The 26,090-nt window shown below is 55.0% G+C and overlaps 1 protein-coding gene across 7 annotated transcripts in view; it reads left to right on the top strand.

Moving 5' to 3' along the window:
• ZNF423 (zinc finger protein 423) overlaps positions 1–26,090 on the top strand; it is a 313,363-nt gene that overhangs the window by 176,062 nt on the left and 111,211 nt on the right. For all 7 annotated transcript variants that reach the window (XM_074370793.1, XM_074370789.1, XM_074370792.1 and 4 more), the window contains 2 exons: positions 7,004–10,218; positions 16,836–16,920. In XM_074370793.1, the coding sequence (XP_074226894.1) occupies positions 7,004–10,218; positions 16,836–16,920 (3,300 nt within the window). The remainder of the gene's footprint in view (positions 1–7,003; positions 10,219–16,835; positions 16,921–26,090) is intronic.

Raw genomic sequence — 26,090 nt, forward strand, 5'->3', positions numbered from 1 at the left:
CTGTCTGCTCCTGCTGTGTGGCCTCAGTTTCCTCATCTATGAAATAGGATGAGTGATGGTCTGTGAACTTCCTCTTGCTGACCCCCCTGCCCCCCACCCCCCGCACTAATGTTGACTTTACATAAGTGGATGTCCTTGAGTGGAGGAGCATTCTGGGATGGATGGCCAGCTTTGGCACCTGGTAAGGGATAAAGAACAGGACAGGTACTCTTGTCCCCTTCTTGTTGGTGGGCCCCTCCCTGGGCCTAGGTTGAGTCTGGATTCTGCCTCTGGGGGCTGAGCCCCTGGTAGACGCTGAGAGAATGAGGATGCCCCATGCAGGTGGGCACTCTGGCCTGGTGGCCTCCGTCTCCTACTGGGCCTTCATACCAGGGGATCCAGGCCCCGACTCTGGTCTGGGGGTTAGCTGTGAGGGGCCTCTCAGGAAAGCTCACATGACAGATTATTGGAAGCAGCCCCAGGAAAGGGCCTCAGAGATTGCCCAGTCCACCCTGTCACAGAGGCAGAAGCACCCCCATCTCCCAGCAACAGAGTGACATCTGGAACCAGGGCTCACCAAAGATCTATGTTCCCTCTGCTGCACCAGGTTTACAGGGGTTGCAGGGAAACAAATTTGGGTAAAGGCTTGAGATTTCCTAAGAAGAAATCAGGAATGCACCCAGATGCTCCCCACCCTCAAGCTGAATTTTCATCTTTTCTTGTGTGGAAAAAGCCACCTGTCTGTTTCTGGTTGCTTCTGTGCAAAGTGCAGTCAGTGCTGTGCCCTGAAGCACATTAGTGTCTTGTCGCCTTGGGCTCTGGGGAGCATTGATCTGTGCTCCCAGGATGCCCGGGATGCTTTCTACCGACTTTGGATGGGCCTCACCATCAGCTAGGTTGCAGCTGACCCTTTTCTGTGGCTGGAGACCTCTCTCTGGACTACAGCCCAGCTCCCTGGTACCTGCCAAGTGCTCTTGTCTCTGCTTGAACAGCAGAATTTTGGGGACACTGCCCTAAAGCCTCCCTTTTGAGATGGGATGCATAGATCCTTTCTTGGAGAAAACCTGATGGTTAAAGGTTTCTTCTCTGTCACTGGGAATCAGGAGACCCCCTTTTTCAATTTGCTCTGTGCCCTTTGAACATTGTACTCATACGCTCCTCTGCTCATGGCAGACATCACCAATTGATTTGGCACTCATTTCTTCTGAGCCCAGATATGGCCTCAGAATCCTCCTGAACACAGCACTGTAGGTGACCACTAACAGTTTACCATCCCTGCAAGCCCTCTTCTCTCTCTCGGCCTCAGCCTCTCCCTCTGTATCATGCAGGATTGGCAGAGGTGGCTCCTGAGTCTGGGGTCCTGTTTCTTTGAGCCTGGGGAAGGGCCACAGTTATTCTCATTCCTGAAATTCCAGATGGGGGCAGAGGGGTTGCTCCACCTGGAGCACCACAGAGCTTTGTCTTGTGGGGAACTTGTCTTCTTGGCAATTTTCACTTCCCCAAGGAAATGGCTGAGTAGCAAGGAGACCTTTTGGGGCTTCATGAAGAAGGATCAAGCCTTTTTATGGCTACTGTGGAGACAATCTGGATGATTGGAGTATTGTCCAAAATTACTTTTCTATTCATCCAGATGGGACCCTGGAGGCCAAAGTTCCAACTTCCCATATTACATGGAGCCAGATCTCCTACTGGACTCTCTGTCCAGTGCTCTTTCCTCTGCCCAGCACGTCTCCCACTGGTGCCTTGCTGCTCCAAGGCACCTCTGCTGTGCATGGTCTGGGGTGCCCGTGGGGTTGGGCCAAGGTGGGGTGCACTCGCGGGAGCCCTTGGTATCCAGCAGTCCCCTGCACATGGCACTTGTGGACTTGAATGGAAACTTTACTCCGGGGACTGCTCAGCTTTTGTCCCCTCTGGAGCCTGGTGGTCATTTTTATTCACTTGAATGGAACTGCCCAGCCTAGGGATGTCCATGAGACCCAGAGCTGCTGGGCATCAGCTGTTTCCACCTTCTCAGGGAACCCTCCCCGTGTTCTCTTCAGAGCCATTTTTCCCTCTGGTTATCACTTCAGTGATGGAGCAATAATTCCTCCCTCCCTCCTCAGCCTGCGCCCCTCGCTGCAGGAAGGTCCCCCTTTCGGCTCACCCCTGTGGCCCCCTGGGCTGGGCCACTCTCCTTCCCCTGTCCAGGCACTTCCTCGATTCTCTGTGACAAGAAGCGCATGGAGCCGAGCGTCCCAGCCATCCTCTGCTCCACCCAGACAAGGCGCGTCTGAGGCCACGTTGTCACTGCTGCCACCTCAGTGCGCGGAATTCACCAAGTGTGGCCACGTCAGCTTGGGATCCACATGGCCCTTTCTGCCGCTGGTGTAGTCTGAAGCCCAATGTTCTTTTTTTCTCCCTAATTGAGTTTTTTTTCAAAATGCCTCCTCTCTTTTGTGCTTATTTTGGTTCTCTTCCTGCAGTAGACCACAAAAGCCTCCTGCTACCCATTTCCTATCAGGCCTATTTTCAGGATTAGTCATTTTTAAATGACTTGAATCTCCTTTCTGAAGGTGATTTTTCTACTCATTTTGTTACATTTCTTCGATTGTGCTTGTTCTGGAGGGCGAGGGTCTGGCATTAGTCATTGGGTTTCCCACTCGATTGTTTCATGTGACAGTGCCCCCTCCCAAAGGAGAGAGGCAGGGTAGTATGGTGAGTGAAAGCACTGATGCAGAGCCCGCTCACTGGGTTTGAATCCTGGCTCTCCTGTCTGCGAGCTGTGTGACTTTAGGCAAGTTACTCAGCCTCTCTGTGCCTTAGTTTTCTCATGTGTAGCTGGAAATAATAATAATACTTACCTCATTGGACTGTTGAGAGGATTGAATGAGTCAACACATATAAAGCTTTTAGAAGAATGCCTGGCATAGAGTAGAATCTATATAAACATTTACTTGGAAATGAAAAGGTGGTTGGTTGAGCTGGATTTTCTTGGAAGTTACCTTCTTCTCGCCGAGTTCTGAAATGTTCATGTTGAAGGGGACCTTGGGGTTGCCTTCACCCGGTTTCTCCACTCCTTTTTCTGCACATCCACCCGAGGGCGTGTGCTGTAGTGGCTGCACGTGGGTGGTGGCTACCAGTCAGCAGGAGGGGAGGGTTACTGCTGTAAGGAAAGGAACCCGCTTCCTGTGCTGGCAGCCCTGCCCGTCCATCCTGAGCGTGCCGGCCTGGTCGTCTCTCCAGCGTGCTCCTGGAACAGGAAGCTAAATGTCCCTAAAACAAAACACGTTTGGAGGGGCACGACAGCTGCCGCCGAAGTTAAACATTGTTAGAGTAAATGGCTTTAAACAGGGCAGTCTGGGTTTGGGTCTTTGTCAACATGCCTATTTCCCCTGATTGGGCCTTTTCAGTTTAAGAAGTCTTATTTTCATTTCAATTCAGATGATTATAATCTCAGCAGTTGCTCAGTTTGTCGCTCCCAGAATAATGTGCTTTGCTTTAGTTTTGAGACTTGTTTGCAGAAAAATAAAGGCACCCAGGCAGCCCCATAAGGCACCTCAGGGACTGCGGTGCTGGGCCAGGCTGATTCTCCTTCTCCAAGACGTGGGGGAGCCAGGGCGAGAGTAGACCCCACGCTCCTGGCCACATGTCGCTGGGGCATCCAGCTGTGGGACTCAGGGCAAGCTGCTCACCTCTCTGAGCCTCAGCTTCCTCATCTCAAAAATGGGATGTTACCAATGGGAGGATGAAAAAAGATTAATTGCGGTTAATAGAAGCACTTAGCTCAGTGCTGGCGCTTGGGACATGCTTACTAGCTGTAGCTGCTAATTTTATTAGCATTAGCTAGTAGTGCTAATTAGTACTAATTATTATTATTGGCCAACTAATGCTTTTGTTTAACAACTTTATTGAAGTATAATTTGCATACCAGAACAGACACTTGTTTTAAGTGAGCAGTTCTGTGACTTTTCGTAAATAGAGCTGGGCTGCCTTCACCGTCATCCAGTTTGCAAGCATTTCCATGATCTCAAAAGACATCTCTTGCCCATTTGCAGTCAATCCCTGCTCCCTCCTCCAGCCTCAGGCAATCACTAATCTGCTTTCTGTCTCTACAGATGTGCCTTGTCTGGACAGTTCATGTACATGGAATAATAGTGCTTTTTCACATGAATTTTTTTCATCCACTCCTCCCAGTGCCTCTGTTTTTTTCCAAATGTGTGAGCTGACCCCAAGAGTTGAGAGTAACGCTTTGGGGGCAGACAAATGAATGGAGGGGGAGGGTTTGAGTGCAGGTGTCCGCTCTCATCCTCGGACAACGTGAGTCAAAGATGTGTCTGGGCTTGGTCTTTTGGGCAAGGTGTCTTCCTTGTCTTCCTCGCCTATGAACTGGCGGGCGTTTGAGCCTGGGTTCTCCACTCATCAGCCCAGCCAGCGCCAGCAAGCTCCAGCCAGCTCTGGCACCTCCTGGGCCTCAGGGCTCCTCTCTGCAATGCAGACGATGGGCCATCCCTGTGGTTCTGTCAGGGCTCCATGGAGAGCCAGACCATGACTGCACTGGAGCTTTCCACGGGGCCCCTCACCCGGTCTCACCTACACAGGTGTCGTCTTGCATGACCAACCTGTGTCAGGGGGCCTGACTGGGGAGAGTCACTGTGGCTGTGCCTCAGTTTCCTGGTCTGTAACCTGTGGGAGGGGCCTTGGTTCCCGCCTCCTGGGAGGTTGAGACAGCCCTGAGCGGAGCACCCGGCACACAGGAAGGGTTCTGTGCCAGCTTGTGTGAGTCTGAGCTAAGATATCAAAATAATAAAAAGCCTGTGGAGCCCGGCCAGGGGGCAGGGGCCGAGCGGGTCCCGCAGCTGCCCCAGCTCCAGCCAGCTCCTCCCTTGGGTCCCTTTGTCTGCGCCCCGCGGAGCCCAGCTGGCAAGAGCTGGGAATTACCAGGCAGGGGCTGGGGTGCTTCCCGCCGCTTCTAATCCGAGGAGCTGGCAGCGGATGCGTCCTGCCCGTCCGAAGGCCCTGTAACATGAGGCCCCCTGGGGAGCAGGCACCCTCTCTCTGGGAGGTACCCCGGGCTGGGCTGGGTGACTGGGCTTCAGAGGCGGGAGGCTGCTGGGAGATGCGGGACTCTGGGCTGGGAGCTTTGGAGAGCGGCATCCTGCCAAGCAGAGCTCTGCCAGCAGTGCCAGCTGAGATCAGGCAGATCTTCAGACTGTCAGGGCCAGGGGCCGGGGTGGGCATCGGGGTGATGTGGGGTGTAGGAGCAGGCTCAGAGCCAGCTCTAAGGGACCATGAGAGACCCTCCAGTTAGCCTTACTATCTCTTCAAATCTTGGGGTTGGCAGCTGTGAGAGCCTGTGGGTATGGTTCCCCCGGGTGTGAGCTGTGACTCCATGATGGTGTGTTTGTGTCTGCAGGTGAGTGTGCATGGGTGTTCAAGCTTGTGTGTGAGTGATAGTGGGAATGATGGCGTGTGAATGGATGTATCTGTGAGTACGTGACTGTATGTGATTGTGTGTGAGTGTGATGGTGTGTGTGTATGTGTGCAAGTGTGTGTAGGTGAGTGTGAGTTGGCATGTCTGAGCCCATGTGTGAGTTGTGGGAGTCATGTGTGAGCTCTGTGTGTGTGTGTGTGTGAGTGTGTATGTTTGCAGGTGTGTGTGTGCAGGTGTGCGTGCTGGTGCCTGCCCAAGCCTGAGACTGCGGTTCCCCTGCCCTTCCCTTCAAGAGGGTCTAGGCTGCCTCTGGCCAAGAATTTCTGGGTTGAGTCTGTGAGACTTTTCTGAAGACCAGGCTGGGCTGACTGGGGGCCGGAGAGGCGGGGGCAGTGGTTTATTTCCTCGGGGTTAGAAGAGCAAGGTCAGTGCAGCCAAATCTGAGCTTTTGTTTGTCTCTCCCCTGCTCGTAGCAGCCTGTGGTCTGTTTCATTCATTATTAAGTTTTAAATCCACCCAACACGAAACTTGAGCCATGGAACTCGCTCCCTGCTTGGGCTGGCTTGGTTCAACCCCCGCTGCGTCTCAGGAAACTTCACTGGTTTTATTTGCTGTGTCCTGGGTGCCTTTTTTTTTTTTTTCTCCCAGAAACAGCCAAGCCTTGGTTTGTTTAGTTTTCCTCTGAGGCTGGCCGGCCAGCAGAGGCCCGGGATGAGGGGCGGGGCAGGAGTGATCCCCTTCCCTGAGTGTCCCCCTCCCTGCCACGGTGGATTTAAGGACCACTAGGCTCTGAGCTCGGTGGCCATCTGGATCCCAATCCCATCTCTAATCACTGCACCATCGGGCCATCTCTTGGGGTCCTGAGTGGACTTGGGGCAAATCCAGAGGTGGAGAAGGAACAAAGAAAACATCCCCCTTTGGGATGGTTTGGGCTGGGAATCCTGCAGCCCCTTCTCAAGTGCCCCTTGCTTACCTCCGTTTGTGCTCTTGGGCTGATGCCATATACCTGTGACTTCCACCTCATGTCTGTCCCTGAGGCAGCAGCTCCAACTTCATCAGTCCCTGATTCCCCACTGAATGCGGTATGGCTGAATTCATTAAAGTAAATTTTATTTTCTTACAAAGTTCTGCCTACGCCCCCCTGCACCAGTGGGATTTCCCACCCAGACTAGGTGGGGGTGGTGGAATCAACCCCCAGATCTTGATCAGTTGATGGGACTTGCCTCCTTTTGGCCTGTGGGGCTGGTGGTCTGTGAGGTCATTTCCGATAACTTTTTTCCCAGGCTCCTCCCCACCCCCAAATCAAGGAAGTGGCTGAGACTTCACCTCTTGTGGGAGGGTGGTACCGCATCCAGCAAGGCCCCGTGCGGCTGGTGTTGCTGCGGGGAAAGGCATGTCCCCTCCGTATCCTGCCGCGCCTCTGCCACCCTCCCTGCAGACGGGAAGACCCGCATGTCCACTTGCTTCCACCCCCGGGGTCCCTCCCCCACTCCTCCTGCAGCAGTTGGCCAGCTGCACAGCTTCAGCCCGCGAGCTGTCGAGAAGCTGGCTCTGTCCTTGTTTCTCGCGGCCCTGGGAATTGCCTCTAATCTCCTCTCTGCCTTCCCCCTGCAGATGGTGACGACGACCCACAACTCTCCTGGGTGGCCTCGTCTCCCTCCAGCAAGGATGTTGCGTCACCCACGCAGATGATCGGAGATGGGTGTGACCTTGGCCTGGGTGAGGAGGAAGGGGGCACGGGCCTGCCGTACCCTTGCCAGTTCTGTGACAAGTCCTTCATCCGCCTGAGCTACTTGAAGAGGCACGAACAGATCCACAGCGACAAGCTGCCGTTCAAGTGCACCTACTGCAGCCGGCTCTTCAAGCACAAGAGGAGCCGCGACCGGCACATCAAGCTGCACACGGGCGACAAGAAGTACCACTGCCACGAGTGCGAGGCGGCCTTCTCCCGCAGTGACCACCTCAAGATCCACCTGAAGACCCACAGCTCCAGCAAGCCCTTCAAGTGCACCGTGTGCAAGCGCGGCTTCTCCTCCACCAGCTCGCTGCAGAGCCACATGCAGGCCCACAAGAAGAACAAGGAGCACCTGGCCAAGTCCGAGAAGGAGGCCAAGAAGGACGACTTCATGTGCGACTACTGCGAGGACACCTTCAGCCAGACCGAGGAGCTGGAGAAGCACGTGCTCACCCGCCACCCGCAGCTCTCTGAGAAGGCCGACCTGCAGTGCATCCACTGCCCCGAGGTCTTCGTCGACGAGAACACGCTGCTTGCCCACATCCACCAAGCCCACGCCAACCAGAAACACAAGTGCCCCATGTGCCCCGAGCAGTTCTCCTCGGTGGAGGGTGTCTACTGCCACCTGGACAGCCACCGGCAGCCTGACTCCAGCAACCACAGTGTCAGCCCTGACCCCGTGCTGGGCAGCGTGGCCTCCATGAGCAGCGCCACGCCAGACTCCAGCGCCTCCGTGGAGCGAGGCTCCACCCCGGACTCCACCCTGAAGCCCTTGCGGGGCCAGAAGAAGATGCGGGATGACGGGCAGGGCTGGTCCAAGGTGGTCTACAGCTGCCCCTACTGCTCCAAGCGGGACTTTAACAGCCTGGCTGTGCTGGAGATCCACCTGAAGACCATCCACGCGGATAAGCCACAGCAGAGCCACACGTGTCAGATCTGCCTGGACTCCATGCCCACCCTCTACAACCTCAACGAGCATGTCCGCAAGCTGCACAAAAACCACGCCTACCCCGTGATGCAGTTCGGCAACATCTCCGCCTTCCACTGCAACTACTGCCCCGAGATGTTCGCTGACATCAACAGCCTGCAGGAGCACATCCGCGTCTCCCACTGTGGCCCCAGCGCCAACCCGCCCGACGGCAATAACGCCTTCTTCTGCAACCAGTGCTCCATGGGCTTCCTGACCGAGTCCTCCCTCACCGAGCACATCCAGCAGGCCCACTGCAGTGTTGGCAGCGCCAAGCTAGAGTCTCCAGTCGTGCAGCCCACGCAGTCCTTCATGGAGGTCTATTCCTGCCCCTACTGCACCAATTCGCCCATCTTTGGCTCCATCCTGAAGCTCACCAAGCACATCAAGGAGAACCACAAGAACATCCCGCTGGCCCACAGCAAGAAGTCCAAGGCGGAGCAGAGCCCGGTCTCGTCTGACGTGGAGGTGTCTTCCCCGAAGCGGCAGCGGCTCTCGGCGAGCGCCAACTCCATCTCCAACGGCGAGTATCCCTGTAATCAGTGCGACCTCAAGTTCTCCAACTTTGAGAGCTTCCAGACCCACCTGAAGCTGCACCTAGAGCTGCTGCTGCGGAAGCAGGCGTGTCCCCAGTGCAAAGAGGACTTTGACTCCCAGGAGTCCCTCCTGCAGCACCTGACGGTGCACTACATGACCACGTCGACCCACTATGTGTGCGAGAGCTGCGACAAGCAGTTCTCCTCGGTGGACGACCTGCAGAAGCACCTGCTGGACATGCACACCTTCGTGCTATACCACTGTACCCTGTGCCAGGAGGTCTTCGACTCCAAGGTGTCCATCCAGGTGCACCTGGCGGTGAAGCACAGCAACGAGAAGAAGATGTATCGCTGCACGGCCTGCAACTGGGACTTCCGCAAGGAGGCCGACCTGCAGGTGCACGTCAAACACAGCCACCTGGGCAACCCGGCCAAGGCACACAAGTGCATCTTCTGCGGGGAGACCTTCAGCACTGAGGTGGAGCTGCAGTGCCACATCACCACACACAGCAAGAAGTACAACTGCAAGTTCTGCAGCAAGGCCTTCCACGCCATCATCCTGCTGGAGAAGCACCTGCGGGAGAAGCACTGCGTGTTTGATGCGGCGGCTGAGAACGGCACGGCCAATGGGGTGCCCCCAGCTGCTGCCAAGAAGGCCGAACCGGCTGACCTGCAGGGTATGCTGCTGAAGAACCCTGAGGCGCCCAACAGCCACGAGGCAAGCGAGGATGACGTGGACGCGTCGGAGCCCATGTATGGCTGCGACATCTGTGGGGCCGCTTACACCATGGAGGTGCTGCTGCAGAACCACAGGCTGCGGGACCACAACATCCGACCAGGCGAGGACGATGGCTCGAGGAAGAAGGCCGAGTTCATCAAGGGCAGCCACAAGTGCAACGTGTGCTCGCGGACTTTCTTCTCGGAGAACGGCCTCCGGGAGCACCTGCAGACGCACCGGGGCCCCGCCAAGCACTACATGTGCCCCATCTGCGGCGAGCGCTTCCCCTCATTGCTGACGCTCACCGAGCACAAGGTGACCCACAGCAAGAGCCTGGACACCGGCACCTGCCGCATCTGCAAGATGCCACTGCAGAGCGAGGAGGAGTTTATCGAGCACTGCCAGATGCACCCCGACCTGCGCAACTCCCTCACCGGCTTCCGCTGCGTGGTCTGCATGCAGACGGTCACCTCCACGCTCGAGCTCAAGATCCATGGCACCTTCCACATGCAGAAGCTGGCGGGCAGCTCGGCCGCATCCTCTCCCAATGGCCAGGGGCTGCAGAAGCTCTACAAGTGTGCCCTGTGCCTAAAAGAGTTTCGCAGCAAGCAGGACCTGGTGAAACTCGACGTCAACGGGCTCCCCTATGGCCTGTGCGCTGGCTGCATGGCCCGCAGCTCCAATGGACAGGTGGGCGGCCTGGTCCCGCCCGAGCCTGCCGACCGGCCCTGCACCGGCCTCCGCTGCCCTGAGTGCAGTGTCAAGTTCGAGAGTGCTGAGGACCTGGAGAGCCACATGCAGGTGGACCATCGTGACCTCACCCCAGAGACCAGTGGGCCCCGGAAAGGCGCCCAGACGTCACCCGTGCCCCGGGTAAGTGCAGCCAGCCTGAGCCTGGTCCCTGCTCCTTGGGGCTCTGTGGATGTCCAGAGGAGCCCCTGTGCTGAGCTCTTTATTTCCGGGCAGTGGCCCCCTTCGTAGCCCAGAGAAGCAGCGCCGTTGTGCAGTGGTTAAGCACATCTGCTCTCAGGTAGACTCTGAGTTTGGACACCAGTGTTGCCATTTCCCTTCCTGTGTGACATGGGGATACATCATCTATCTCCCTGGGCTTTATTTGCCAAGTGCTTATCTGTAAAATGGGAAAAATAATGTCTCACCTTCATAGAACTACAGTGAGGGGCCGAGGGCACAGTGTGGGTAAAGGGCCTAGGATTGTGGCTGACGCTGTGAATGTGCCCTCGTTGTTGGCTGTCTCCTTGGTTATTGATCAGGGGTGGATTTTAAGTGCTAATTGCATCTTCTTGGGCAAGTCACTCTGCTCCCTGGGCTTTAGACTTAGGATTCTTCTGACAATTCATAGAGGTAATATACACATAAAGGGCTGAGAATCGGCACTTATGGCCTGTCATATTAGCAGTAATCACCAGCTGATATCGTTATCACCAACAGCATCATTATAGTTAGTGCAGCTGCAGTTGCTGGTACATGAAAGGCCCTAAGCACGTTTCCAGTTACTTTATCATTAATGTTTGATTAATTGATCAAATTTGTCCTGAGCACCCATTATCTTCAGGGTGCCTGGCAGCCGAGGAGAGTCAGAGATGGACCCTGCCATGGGGGCTCCCAGACCAGGAGGGGCCACAGACCCATAATCAGTGGGTTTCAATGAGGCAGGGGAAGTCCAGCTACTGGAGGGTCCACAGGGACCCTGGGAATGGTGACCAAGGGGCACCTGCAGGTGACAGGCATAATGGGCCCGGGGATTCCCATCAAGTCTGTGTTGTCTGCTTCCAGACCAAGGAGGTGCCAAGCAGATCTCAGGAGTATCTTTCCCTTGAGGGCCACTGCTGGCGCCACTGGCAGGGAGGCAGGATTTGGGGAAGGGCCACCTGTCACAGGCACCTGCTGGAAGACAGGGATGTTTGCTGAGGGGGTTTCACTGCAGGATCAGAACTGGGACCTGGGACTCCGGGATTCTGAGGAGGAGAGAGAGTGAGAGAGAAGGAGGGCTGGAGAGACCCCTAAGGGGTCTCCTGGCCAATTCCCCAATGAGGCCAATGAGCTGGAGGACCCAGCCAACATCACCTGGCTGCAGAGAGACGTGTCTGAATAACGACAGGGCCATGTGTCTTGCTGGGGACTGAGGTCTTTCCTCGGAGGCCCATCTGGAGCAGAGAGCTCCTTTTAGGGGTGGTAACACCCCACTTTCTCAAGGCCTTTTGACTATGCAAGTCCTCTAGGAAAGGGTCCAGTAGGACACCCTTCAGGGGTTCTGAGCACAGTCCCATCACAGCTGCCCAGCTCTGTCCCCCTCAGCCTCAGCCTACTGGCTGCCAGTGTGGGTGGGCTGGGAACCATTTGGGCCCGGGAGTCAGATGGCTTGCGTGAAAATCTCCCTCTTCCAGTACCCACCCGTGACTTGACCTCTCTGGGCTTCTGTCCTCACCTGTAAAGCCAGAGGGTAATAATAATAACAGTAGTGACAGCACTGTAATAGTGTCTGTCTCCAAAGCGGGCATCACCTGGGGGGCTGTTCTGCTCATTAAAACAGTATCTGCTCTGGTCGGTGGGTGCCTGTCCCTCCTCAGTTGTCAAACACTGTGACTGTTCCCCTGCTGACCTCAGTGTTTTGCCTCGAGGATTAAACAAGGAAAGAAGCACTGGGCATGTAGTAACCATCACTTGTAATTTCCCCATTTATAGTCACAGCTCACACTTATCGAGGAAAAAGGATGTGTCAGGCACTTTCTATCTGTTTAATCCTTATGACACTCACCTTGCAGATGAGGAAAGGGAGGGAAGGACAATTAGGCAGTTTACCATGAGCCCCCGGCTTTCAAGAGGCAGAGAAGGAATCTGAGCCCAGGTCATGTGTGGTAACCCAGCCTGAGCTCTTGGCCAGCCCTCCACCCGGCACCTCTGGGGCCCATCTGGTTGCCAGAGGGGAGAGGCCGGCTTGGGTGGGGCCCAGGCCAGTCAGCCCGGTGTTTAGGTGGTGGGACAGTGGCAGGGCCAGGCCCCTGTATGCCCTTCTCCTGCCTTTTCGGCACAGTCCACACTGTGCCGGGGCTCCAGATGGCCAAGGGGCTGCTTCTAGTGCCCCCAAGCCCTCCTGCTATGGAAGCCTCCTCCGTCCTGGTCTCTGCCCTGGATCCTGCATCAGGCACCACTTCATAAAGCCCCTACTGTGTGAGCGCCCACTCTTACATTGTTTCCATGGAAACAACCCGGACCTTGGCCGTGACCCTTGCTTCGGCAAAGAGAGGGCCCCGGCTTAGAAAGGTGGAGCTGTATACCCAAGGATGCACAGCTGTGCATGCCAGTGCAGGGCTTCAGACCCGAGGGGGCTTGTTTTCTGGAAGGCTGACAGGCCTTTCTCTCCCTGTCCCTGGCCTTGTGAGAGGATGGGAGCTGAAACTCACATCTAGAGGCCTGGGCAGATGGGCCATTTGCAGAAAGGAGCTAGACAAAGCCCGGGTACCTCCCCAGCGGGGGCACAGCCTCTGGGGCCTTGCCCCCTGCCTGGGCACGCCTTGGGGCAGGGGCCCAGCTGTCTGTTCGCTCACCCTTCCCTCCCCCAGGACTCACGCATACAAGAGCAGACTCTGGGGGCTGCACAGGGGCTTGGGGGCTGGCAGGCTGGGACCCTCGGGAGTGTATCCATAGCAACCAGCTCTCTGAGGACTGGGTTCCTGTGGGGCCGAGGCTGCTGGCGGCTGGAGCATGAAGCACTGAGGTTTCTGCCTCCCCCTCTGTTTATTGATAATAACAACCTCACCCCAACTTTAAGCTTGTGTGGGCAGACCCCGGCCCCCATCGACTCCCCAGAGGCTCACGGTGCTTGTGAGGGTGAAGGGTGAGGAGGTAGACTGGGTTCTCTCATGGTCCATCTTACAGCAGGGTAACAGATGTCCAGGTTAATGGCTAGTCCAGGTCTCAGCGGCTTTCTGTTACCCAGAGCAGGACTGTCTGGGGTGGTCTGGGGCATGGAGCTAGGGGCGGCAGCTCAGACGGTGGCTCTGGAGAGCGCTGCCTGGGGTCAAATCCCAGTTCCCCTTACTCACCAGCTGGGGGCTTTGGCCAAGTGATTTAACCTCTTGAAACTCTACTTTCTCCATCCCTAAAGTGGAGCTTGCAGAGTGATTATGAACATTGAGAGAATGAACAGTGTCTGCACATAGTAGGCGCTCAATAAATGTGAGCGGCCATCATGATAGTGGAAATTCAGCAGCAAGCGCCATCTTTCCCTCTCCTTCTCCTCTCTCCTCCTGTCTCCACCATCCTCAAGTGTGTTCTTTCTGCTCTGGGTCCCTCTGAGTCTGCTTGGGGCCATGCTGGGGGAGGCAGCCCTGGCTAAGGCCCCAGGGTTCAGCTTTGGTTCCGCTGGCCTGGGCCCCGGGGAAGAAACTCATGGCAGAGGAGATGTTTTGAATGCGAAGTTCTATCTTTCTGTGGTTACATCTCCCACTGGGGTCTGAAGCTCTAGGGAAGGAGGGGGTCTTTGAGGGATAGAGTAAGGGAGATGGACCAGAGGAGGTGTTGAGGTGAGGGCGGGCCGGGTGGGTGGGGGCGGCCAATTGCCCAGCAGGAGAGAGACAGAGTGGGAGAGTCCTCCCCTGCTTTCCCTGTGCTGTGCTCCACAGCCTGGAGGATCGCACAGCCCCCGCTCGGCTCCGGACCCTGAGCACCCCTGGCCTCACATGCAAGGCCAGAAGGGCCATCTTTGTTCGAGGATATCTGGGTATCCATTAGTGGGTGTTGGTGCTGGTGAAACTGTGAGTGCGGGTGTGTATGCCTGAGTGTGAGTGTGCATGTGTATACTTTTGAGTCTACGTGTGTGTCCACGAGGGTCGGTGCACTTCCTTGTGCCATAATCTGCTTGTGCATCTGTGGGTGCATTTAGGAGTGATGGGTGTGGCTACTAGAGTTCCAGTAAGAGAACTGAAAGCTTGAGTGTCATTGGGGATGCTGCCTGAACTTGTGGTCCGTGAGGACGTCTCCACTTCTCAGTTCCTCTGCCTCCTCCCTTGAAGCCTGGAGCTCCCTTGATCCCCTCGAGCCTGTTTCCCCAGCAGGCAGGGCTCAGCCCTCTTCCTGTCATGGAGGGGTGGCCATATGGTGGGAGGGCATTTGGGGGTCCCCTCTCGTCCTGCCCAGGCTCCTCATGATTCATTTTCCAAGCGCAGTGAGCCCACTTCAGCCACCTGCCCCGATCAGGAACAGCACTTTGCTCACAGACTGTCCTCCCCACTGGTCTGGTCCAGGTATGGCTCTGGCCTCCAGAGACCTCCACCCAAGGCGAGGTGGGGCACCATCTTCCTTGTCAGGCAGGCTCCTCTCGGCTCCCGGGCATGGAGCTTCCTGGGGTGTGCTTATTCTTGCACTGACTTGTTCATTCATTCATTCGTTCAATCACTCACCATTCATTTAAGCATCAAGGGCCCTTACACTTGCCAGGCAGAGTGGATGGGGGCCACATGTGAGAGGGAATGAATGATTTTAACAGCAGAGACCTTGGGTTCAAGGTTGTGCCCCTCCACGAGCATAGACCAGGAGCTGAACCAAGGCGGGCACTTTGGGACTGCCCCCCTCCAAAGACTTCAGTCCCTGCTATCTCTTCTGGCCCGAAATCTACTCTGCCTGCTGTAAGGCCAGCTCCCCAGGTCTGTCCCCCTCAGACTCACCCATTCTTCCCAGAGTGTTTCCATGCTGAATGCCTGCCTCTGGGCCCAGTGCTGTGGCCGCGCCAAGGACACACTGAACGCCAAAGGCCCTCTGGTCTTGTCAGTGTGGAGTCTGGAGCCTGAGTAGGGACCCTGCCCCAGGGCTGGAAGCTCCCCTCGCCGGCGGTTCCAGCTACTTCTCCATTCATTTGTTCAACAGATATTCTCTTAGCCCCAGTAAGAACCATGACACAAGTTCAGTGATTATCAGGTGCTCACTCTGGGCCAGGCCCTGTGCTGGTGGTGGGGATCCAGGATCCCTAGTCATCTTGGGTTCTCTTTGTCCCTTCTGCCCTAACAGAGGGCTTTGCACGTATTATTTTGCAACTTTGCTCATTTGTTCAACAAATGCTTCCTAAAGCGCTTAGTCTTTGCTGGGACCTCACAAGTGGACAGAACTCACCCTGGCCCTCTGGGTCTCATGGTGCAGTGGGGATCAAACAAATCAATTGGCCACGACAAAGTCGTGTGCAGATCAACTAGATGCTTTCCGCATATGCTCAGGGCCTGGGGAGGCCCTGAACTCACTCTGGGGTGGAAAGAGAAGGCTTCTCAGAGGAGGTGACAACTGAACCGAGTCCTCAAGGATGGAGAGGGTATTCCAGGTGGAGAAAACGGCATAGACAAAGGCCTGGAGGTGAGACCAGACCCTTCAGGACAACTGCAGGTCCAGGTGGGGCCAAGCAAGGAGCTGGGACAACTGGGCCCCCTGGTGGCTCATCCAGGCTGCCTGGTTGAGGGTTGGGCTTCTGTGCTCAGCTGAGAAATCCAGTTTGGCCCTTTCTTCCAGAGGCCGAGGGAGGCTCCATCATCCCTGGAGCCAAAGTGGTCTTCAGAAAACTGGGATATTTTGAATTCCCATACCACCCTCCCATACGACCCCTCCCCCTCCAGAAAAACCCACAGCCACAAGCCTTCCCCTACACGGGCAGTGCCACCTCTGTCCACAGTGGGCTGGTTCCACAACCTCCCGGGCTTAGTGGTCAGACAGAGTGCCACTCTTTGGAACCAAGAAGGTTTGAAGCTTCATTTTTCTGCCCCCTCCCCACAAGGGCAGGTGGTAATAGCTCCCTGTGTGTGGAAGCCAGATGTAGGATCCCCTGGGGCCTTGTGTGACTAGGGCAGATGAGGAATTCATCAGTCACCCCTGAGTGCCAGAGTTTGTGGGAGCAGTCTCCCCTGCTCGGCCACTTGGTTCTTAGGGGGGTAAGTAGATGAGAGAGTAGTTGGATGGGTGCAAAGAGAGATGGGTGGATGGATGGATGGGTGGATGGATAGGTGGGTGGGTGGATGGATGGATGGGTGGGTGGATGAGTGTGTGTGTGAGTGTATGTATAGATGGATGGATGGGTAGACAGAGGGTAGGTAGATGGACAGATGATGAGTAGACAGATGGATGAACAGACGGATGGATGTGTAGATGGGTGGAAGAATGGGTAGATGGACTTGAGCACACCCCACACAGAACAGCCTCCTCCCTCAGCTTCCTTTCCGTAGTTCTGCTCTGTGCCCTCACCTTGGGATGGGGCAGTCTCCTCAGATCCAGCAGAGGAGCAGCTCCCTTGGAATGGAGGCTGTTTCCCCCTTTTCCCTAGGCTGAATCAGAGGTGGATTCAGAGCTGAGTGGGAAGAGAATGGCCTGGAGAGACCTGGGAGGGAACCAGGGCTGATCTGGGAATTTTTGAGCCAGGACCTTCAGGAACTTTTGCTTTCTGCTCTTTTCTGTGTCCTGACTGTCTAAGTCCTTTCTTTTTCGTTTCCAAACAGAAAAAGACATACCAGTGCATCAAGTGCCAGATGACCTTCGAGAACGAGCGAGAGATCCAAATCCACGTTGCCAACCACATGATTGGTAAGAGGGCGTCTCCTCCCGCCCGCACTGCGGCCACTCATCGGGGTTGAAATTTGCGGTTCCAGTCATCCTTTCACTGGCTTTTAGGGTGAAGGATGGAGTCACTGCTGCTGTTTCAGAGACATTTCAGATGGGCTCGAAAATGTCAGAGCTGGAGCGCTTTCTCCACCCGAGCCTTCTTTTCGCGGCTTCACTCACGTTACAATCAAACTTTTGACAATCTCTTTTGTTTCCCAGCATAAATTTCCCTCCATTTCTGAAATGATGTGCTTTCCAGTTGTCAAACACTCAGGGGCAATTATGCTTCAATTTCGGATGTCATGACATTGAATGGATTTAACCACTCACATTTCCCCACTAAACGTGGGGAATTCCTCAGGCACATTGTCAAAACAGAATGCTCTACAAAGTTATTTCAGTGCTTTTCCTTTTCCTCTTCAAGTAGTTTTGGACATTGGCAAATTCAGCCTTTTCAGAAGGGAGCTTTCAAAGTTCCATCATGTTCCCACGTGGTCCAAGGGACGGAGGGAAGCTCTGAGGTCTCCCTTGCCATCTGTGGGTGGGTGTGGTCTCCCTGGTGGCTGCGGAGGCCCTCACTGTAAGAGAGGGTGCTGTGGATTTCTGGTGGCACCAGGCTGGCCCAGGGGAGGGGCTTTGGCAGCGAGGGCCTCGGGAGCTTCTGGAATGGTAGTGCCCTGGGTCTTCGGTGGAAGCATGGTCACCGTCTCCAAGGCCCTGCAGTCTGGACAGTGTGGTGTCAGTCCTGAGTTGAGCACCCTGACTGTTACTTCCTCCCCACTTTTCCACCTCTAACATCTTTCATCATAGTCTTAACAACAGCCATGCCAACAGAGTACTGTTTTACAAAATCCCGGGTTGCATCCATTTAAAAAGGTCCATTTAAGTGTACAGCTCAGTGGAGCCTCGTGCACTGAGCACACCTATATCACCAGTGCCCAGGTGAAGAAACAGACTATTCCTGCATCCCAAAAGCCCCCCTCTCAGCCCCCTCCAGACCCTCCCCTGACCAACAGAAAGGCCTCATTATCCTGATGTCTAACAGCATAGGTTACTTTTGGTTGTTTTATATTTTATATAAATGAGATCACATAGGATCTGCTCACTAGCGTCTGATGTTTTTCGTGTTCACATTAGTGCTTGTAATTGGACATCGCCCCCTTCTCACTGGTGTGTAATATTCCATCTTGTGAGCCTATCACCATTTATCTCTTCTTGATACACATCGTGAAGGGCATCTGGGTAGTTTCCATTTGGGAATTGTTTCAAATAGTGTGCTGCTGTGAGCATTCTTTCATGCATCTTTGGTGAGCACACACAGGTGGTTTTGATAGGGATAGCTCTCGGACTGATAGTGGTGGGTCGTAGGCTATGAGTAGGTTCGCCTGAAGACAAATAAACTTCCAAAGCAGTTGTAGGAAACTTTGCTCCCCACTCAGCCTGTGAGAGCTGTTCCATGTCTGTGCCGTCCTCCACAGGCACATTGTAAGAGCCATTGCAAAGGCTCTTTAGTGAAGCTGTGCTCAGAGTGAGTGCGGTCCCCTGGTCCCTGCCCAGCGGCAGCGTAGCCATCTCAGTGAGCTTGGTGCCCAGCCTCCCAGTGACTCGGAGCAGGTCCCCGGAAGGCGCTGACCCCGACTGGATGCATGGTGGGACCTGCCCAGTGCCGAGGGGCCGGAGGATGGGCGGGTAGGGCCTGGGAGTGCCGCCTGACAGGGAGATTGGTGACTTTTTAATTTCCTCTGTTTGAAAGTCCCCTGCTGAAGTAGAAGAAGGAAGCTACCCTGTCAGTCACTGGCTGCTGTGAGCGCTTTCACGAGAGTGTCAGGGAGGTGAAATGAAGATGTCTAAAAATGTTTGCTCTTGTAGCAGGTGTTAATGTGCACTCCTGTTTGTAAGCACGGAGGGCGAGAGGCTGGCTAATTGGACCACAGTGATTTCAAAGGTGTTTCTCCTCTCCTCCCTCCTCTCTTTCACCTTTCCTTTTGTGCAGAGCCTGGGAGCCGTGTGTCCTCAGGTGGAAGGCGAGGGGTTGCTCTTAACTAGAGTGGTGGGGAATGGGAAAGGAGGGTTTGATTGGCACTTGGGCCTTTGTGTGAATGGAGGAAGAAGTCCTGGCTGGTGGTGGCTGGACAGGGCCCCTTGCCCAAGCCTGCTCTGCAGTGCTGTGAGCTGGCCTGGCTCTCAGGATGTGTGGGGAGTAGGGGCCTGAGGAGCAGGCAGCAAGGAGCTGTTGGTCTTAGAACCTGAGAGTCCAGGCAAAACGTTCATGCAGTTGTAGAAAGTCTTACATGCAGGCCCTTGGTACATGTCCATGAGGCATGGGCTAGGGACTTGCTGGAGCCACATCTCGGGTGGCAGGGTGGTACCTCCTCTCACTCTCCCCTGTCCTCTCTACCTGCCCTCCTTTCCCTGGCCTCATCACCTCCAGCCATCAAAGAACATCAAACACTTGCTGTATGTAGAGAGCTGGAGTAGTCTCTGTGGGTGATGGAGAGTGAAGGGGGACATGGTCCCTGCCCTCAGAGACCTCACAGCATCCCAAGAAGCCACCACGTTCCACACCATGTGCAATGGAGGGAGGTCCCATTGGGTAAGGATGCTGACAGCTGCCATACACTTAGCCCCACCACAAGCCAGGAATTTTATTCCATCTCATAGAGGAAGCTGAATGATTTACCCAAGTTCCTCTGGTCAGAAAGTAACAGCACCGGGATCTGAATAAAAGCTAGGCTCTCTCCACCGTGCATGGCTCCCCTGTTATGGCTTGTGATAGGAGAGATCCAGCCCTACCCTCAGGGGTTCCCTCCCCTGATGGGCATCCAGGTAAGCACTGGACTGTCAGTTGGTGCTACTGGAACAGGGACTGCTGGATTCAAATAGGTGCATCGGGAAGGCCTGGGTATTGAAGAATGAAGAGGAGTTTTCTGTATGGGTCAGGGCCATCCGTGGCAGAGGGAGTAGCCTTGGCAAGGAAGGACAGTCACTAGAGAACAGGGCCCTCGGAGGACTCAGCATAAGGAGGAGGGGGGTCCTTGAAGGATGGGTTGTTAGGCTGAGAAGTTGGGGAGCAGCTTCTGTGGGAGGACCGTGGGGTGAGCAGAGTTCAGAGGCAGGAGCAGAGGAGGTAAAGTTGGGCCACCGGAGGAGCCTGACCTGGCCAGGATGGAGGTATCGCATATGTGGCATTGTGGGCAGTGAGGGTGGGGAGTTGGCTTGGGGCTGGACTGTGGAGGGCCTTGAAGGCCCTGTAGGCTGGGTCCAAAGCTAGAGACCCCTTGGTGAATGTTTTATTTGGTTTCTCTTGAAAAAACAGAAGAGACGGCCTCCAGGGCCCGCATTCCCACATGGCCCAGTTGATAGGAGCTGGGCAGCAGCTGGGACGGTGTGTTCCCAGGCCCCACTGGCCCCACCAGTCCCTTTTGTGTTTGATGGGGATGCTTTGCTCATTCGTGCCCCCCGCCTGGCACCTGCAGTGACCTGAGTGTGCAACCTTGGACTGAGGTGCTAGGGAGCCATCGAAGGTTTTGGAGCAGAGAATGGCCTGGATGTGGCAGAGTGTTTTAAGGAGACTGATCTGGTTGCAGAGTTGTGGGGGAGAAGATGGGATGATAACAGAGTCCTGTCTGGTCTGGTCCAGGGGTGAGGGAATGAGGCAAGGGGACAAGGGAGGAGGGAGGTGATAGAACTTGTATTTGGTCTGTGCTGTCTGCCTCCTGGCCCTGGTGGCTTGGGGAAGGTGGCAGGGGCGGGGGGGTGGTGGTGATGGTGGGAGGTGTGAATGGGAGAGAGGTGGGCACAGGGGCCCTGGTTAGGAGCTGGCACTGCAGCCCCAGTAGAAACTGTTGGGGCCAGTGTCCCTGTGGACAGCTTCCCCTGCTAAATGGCCCGAGCCAGAGTGGCTGCCTGGAGCTGGCGGGGGTAAAAGCCCCCCTTAGTGGCACCAAGGGGACTCGGTGGGTAGACATGGCGCTGTTCAGCTTGGCGGCCTTCTCATAAACTCAGGGCACTGGGGGTCTGAGGCAGGCACCCCCAGGGACCCGGACTGCAGGAGACCTCCCCCAGGGAACTCTAAACTGGCCTTTTTATAGCGGGGGGCCTCTTCGTGGCTTTGCAGCCTCCAGACCCTGGGAGTTATGATGACTCAGGGACACATCTCCTTGGAAACATTTTCCCAGCACCCTTCTCCTGGCTGCTGCCGGCGAGGGAGTGATTTGGAGCTGATAGAAAGGCAAGGGGTCTTTTGAAACCTTTCAGCAGCGGGGTCTCCTTTGAAGTCCCCCTCCCCACAGAGAATGAGGCCCCCTTCTCTGGGCTTCCCCCAGCTTTTGAAATGGTTTCAGACACCCTCTCCCCCAGCAGGCACATCAAAAACTTGGAGCAGCCCAGGGCTCTGTTCTGCCACCTCCTGCCAGGATGACCTGGCTCCGCCCAGCTGCCCCTTCCCCACCTCCCCCCGTTCCCCTCCCCCCAACCGCCCACCATCCCCATCCCCATCCCCACCCCATACTCTGGGGGGATGGGCCTCCTGGAAAATGGCTCTGCAGGAGGCCCCTGCCTTGGGATCTCTCAGGCGTGCTGAGGAAGGCTTGTGGGGGGCCTGGCCCAGAGGCAGGGCCCCCCACCCCCAGTGCCTGGGGAAGGAGGAGTGTCTCCCCATGTGTGTTGAACATGTATGTACAAGGCGTGAACAGCCCCCAGGGCACTCGGACCCTCAGATGCTGGGGAAGCTGGCTTGCAGGGGGAGGCCTGCCCTCTCCTCATCTGCTGTGGACATCTCTCCTCTTGGCTCCTGTCAGGCCGATGGCTGGACAAGAGGTCTGAGAACTTGTCCTTGAAATAACGAACTTGCTGTGACCCAGGTTGGCCCCAAGGGAGTGACTCAGCCTTTGGGCCCTGGTGTCCTTACTTAGGGCTTTATGGGCCCCTGGGAAGAGTCCCGAGGAGGGGCAGGGCTGGGAAGGGACAGTCCTTGGGGAAAGTTGTCAGGGACGTTTGCCCTCCGTGTCCTTGGAAAGTGGCTGTGGACCCTCTGGCAGGCAGCCAGGCCAGAGCCAGGCCTGTCCCGGTGGGGCATTAGTCATTCCGAAGACGTTATTTTCTTGGTCACGTCAGCCCCTTTCCCTGGGTGCCTCTTAAGGCCTGAGCTTTGCTGTTGGCGGTAAAAATATGGGGGGCATTTGGAAGGTCAGCCTCTCCCACCTCCTGCTCAGGCCTTTAAAATGCCCCCATGCTGTGTGGGTGGTCCTGGTCTGTCCTCCCCAGCACTGTGGCAGGATGGGCCCTGGTCCACCCGGAGGGGAAGGGTCTGCTCAGGGTGTGTGTGTATATGAGAGAGAGAGGTTTTCTGCCTTCTAAGGCTTTAAGAAGCACACCCCAGGAGACATATTGGAAGCCCCCTTGCAGACGGGGTACCCTTCTTTCTTCAGCTGTTCCCACACCCAGGGCCCTTGCTGAAGACCTAGCCTGCAGTGTTTTGGGAGGGGAAGGAAGGTCTGGTGTGGAAATCAGTGCCTCACCTCCACACCAGGGAAATACAAAAGCCCTCAAATATAACTGAAGAGGAAAACATGTGAAAAGGAAGAGAAAAAGGGAAGAAAAGGTTCCTGTTGACTTTCTGTTGGCAACGCACGTTGCTGAGCGTGGCTGTGCTAGGCTCTTTGTGGTGCTTTTGATTCGGGTGACACCAGACCCAAAACATCTGCCTAACCTTAATATGTGATAAAACCGTCTCCCTCTCCCCCCAGAGATCACGTTTCAAGTTCTGGGACTGTTCTGTCAGAATAACAAGCTTGTACAGAGAGCCTATCATCCAATTCTTGCTTTCCTTCTTTCTTCTTTTTAAAAAATCCCCCAAGTAGGCCATGGCCACTTCCCTCCTAACAGTCCCGTGCATGAGAGGACTCAGTTGCCCTGACTTTGAAGCTCGTTAGTTGGTTTAAGAAAGCTGGTGATCAAGTACCTTGGTTTATGAAGAATCCATCTGTTCTGGATTTTGAAGGAGTGGAAAATTTTCTCGTTTTCATAGATTTTGTCCTTTTTTTTTAAAAGGGCCTCTGTAGGTGGGATTTTCTCTAACAGTAATCTCAGTTCAGTAAACATGGTCAAGATCCTCAGTGAGGAACTTCCAGCTGAGTTCAGGCAGTGGTAACCTCACAGGACAAATTAATATCGCGTCACAGAGTCTAAGACACGGAAGCTCAAAGGACAGACATGCTGCCCAATTTGGGCATTCCAGGAAACCTTCCAGGAGGAAGTGACACCTCATCAGGCTCTTGGAAGGTGGAAACTAAGGTGTGGGGGGCCTTCTAGGCAGAGAAAGTAGCATAAGCCAGTTCATAGAAAAGAGGCCCGTGTAGTTTGTGGGGGAAATTGTAAATTATCCAGTATTGCTACAGAATAAATCGTGAGGCAGGAGGTGGCTGGGTGAGAGAAAAGACTGTGGTGGAGCAGGCGAGAGAAGATGAGGATGTTGGTTAGGAGGGTCTGGGTTGGAGAAATACTTAAGAGGCAAAACCAGCAGGATTTGGCAACTGAATGGAAATGGGAAGGGGAGAAGTTAGGAAAGACTCCAAAGTCTCATGTGACCAGGTTTTGAGTGACAGGTTGAAGATGATACCAAACTGCTGGGGTTATTAGAATGATGATTCTAGTAACAACGATCGGTCACATCTGATGTGGCTTCCTGAGTACCAGGCCCTGCTAGCAAGATCTACACGTGTCATTGCACCCCATGTACAAAAGGGGGCACTCTTATTCTCCCCCTTTTATACATGGGGAATCCAGGGGACATGTCCAATGTCAGTAAGTTGCAGAGGGGGGTTTGAACTCAGGCAGTGTGATTTCAGAGCCTGGAATCCTCTTTACTCCTCCTCCTCCATCACACTTTGTTGGTTGATTTGGCCTCTGAGTGTTGGTGTCTGACCGGCAGTTGGACACATGGGCGGGGAGCTCAGGAGGAAGGCCCCAGGCTGGAGAAGGGTTTAGAGGCATCGGCACAGACAGGGAGGCAGCTGGGAGACGTGAAGGGCGTGAGGAAGGTGGTGTCATCCATGCTGAGAGAGCAAGGTGCTTCTGGGCAGCAATGTGAGGGGCTGCAGAGAGGCCTGTGGAGGCAGGTTGGAGAGGGGGCTGCTGGACTGTCCTAAGCATGAGCAGGATCAGCAGAATTGGACTCAGGAACACGTTGAGAGGAGCCAGGGAGACCAGCAGTGTAGACTTGCCTTTCCAGGTTCCAGGCTGGGAAGGGAGGGTGGTGGACAGGAGCAGAGGTGTCCAAGGGTCAGAGGAAGCTTTTGCGTTTTGAAGAGGGAAAGACCAGAGTTATGTTTCTAGGCTAAGAGGAGGGAGCCAGACGGGAGCCGAGGAAGGATGGAGAGTTGATAGCATTGGAGCCGGTCCTGTAGGGGCAGAGCCTGGGGCCCTGGCACCCTCTTGTGTGGGCCAGCCCGCAGCCCAGCCCTCTCTTGCTCTCCATTGCCGTGGGCTTGGAGGCCCATGTTGTTGTGTTGACTTTGTTGAATGCCCTTTATGGTCATTTGGCTGCTTGGGAGCAGCTGACACATGAGCAATTTCCCTCGTGTCTGCTTCTGGCCAAGCCTCACTGGAGTGACGGCAGAAAACAAGGGCCCTGCAACCCCAGGGCTTGGCCTGCTCTACCCTGAGTTCCCAGTAGGTGCCAGAGCCTCACATTGGGCTCTGGATGCTTGGCCAGGGCTCTCTTCCTCGTGGGTCCCTGGTGTCCAGCAGGGAAAAAGTGGGGGGGCCTCCTCTTCCAACCGCAGACACCTCCCTTGAAGGCGTCGGGGTGTCCCTCACTGGCTGACCAGTCTCACAGGTGCCCCACCTGGTGCGGTTTCCAGCTCATCTGCCTGGGGAAACCAAAGTACAGAGAAGGGAAGTGACTCCCCAAAGGCACACTGTGAGTCGTAGTGAGAATCTGAGGTCACTGATGGGAGCATTTTCTAAATAGAGACTCCTTTAGGAAGTTACTGATTTCAGTTTATCCAGAAGATCTTTATTAAGTACCAATAGTTTGCTCAATCTGCTGTAGATGTGAATATTAATGAGAAATAGAGAATGCGTATGCTGGCCCGTGTGAGGACACATACGCACACACACACAGAATGTACAACTCTACAGTGAATCAGGGTAGTTAGGAGCAGTCCCAGCTCATGGATAACTAAGGTATTTCACCTTTGTATGCTTCAGCTCTGCGTCTATTAAATGTCCCCATATTAACATAACTGTACTAACATAGCAGTTTAGGCAGGTGTCTTTCTCCAACTCACACTGACTAAAGCATTAAAAAGAATTATTGGCTCCTGTAAATGATACCTTGGACAACAGGCTTCAGGCATGGCTGGATCTAGGGGTTCTCATCACCAATCCGTCTCTTTCCTACCTCTCAGCTCTGCTTCCTCTTTGTTGCCGTCATTCCCAGGAGGGCTCTCCTGGTGCCAGTGACGGCCATACTCTCCCTACCCAGCAGTCCCAGCAGAGAGGGCACGTGCTTCTTCATCAGTAGAAAAAGTTTCAGGACCAAGGCCTACTGCCTCTAAAGTGTCCTAAAGCTGCCCGGGAGGCAATCATTGTGGCCAGGGGGTTGGAGTGGGTTGATTGGTCAGACTGGCACCACCTGCCCTCCCTGGACGCTGGGGTGGGCCAGTGTCAACCCCTCGTCCCCCATGATGGGAAAAGGGAGGGTATTCTTGAAAAGAGAGAGGCTTTCTATTTCCACAAGGAGGGGGCAGCACAAACAGTAGAGGGACACCATCCCTACCATTTGGGAGCTGTTTAGAGGATTAAATGAGTTAAAATATATGAAAAGTGCCCAGCATTTGTAAGTTCTGAGTAAATGGTAGCTATTAACATTAATATTATTATTATTAGTCCCTGTTGTAGGGACTAATTAAAGGTAATGATGATGATAATGGAGCCCTTGTTTAGAGAGGACAAACTGAGCCCCTCTGTGACCATGCTGAGCCTACAATCGCAGGTGCCAGCCCTTGGCAGCTCAGAGGATGAACACTTGAGCCCGCTGGTCGGCATGCCCTTCCCTAGCACACGGGGTCACATGATCATAAGAGCAACCCAGGTGCTGAGGGAGCTCCCCGGGGTTAATTGGGTGCTGCTCCTAGTGCCTAGAGGGC

Source organism: Camelus bactrianus, chromosome 9, assembly GCF_048773025.1.
Source record: "Camelus bactrianus isolate YW-2024 breed Bactrian camel chromosome 9, ASM4877302v1, whole genome shotgun sequence".
NCBI classification, from domain to species: Eukaryota; Metazoa; Chordata; class Mammalia; order Artiodactyla; family Camelidae; genus Camelus; species Camelus bactrianus.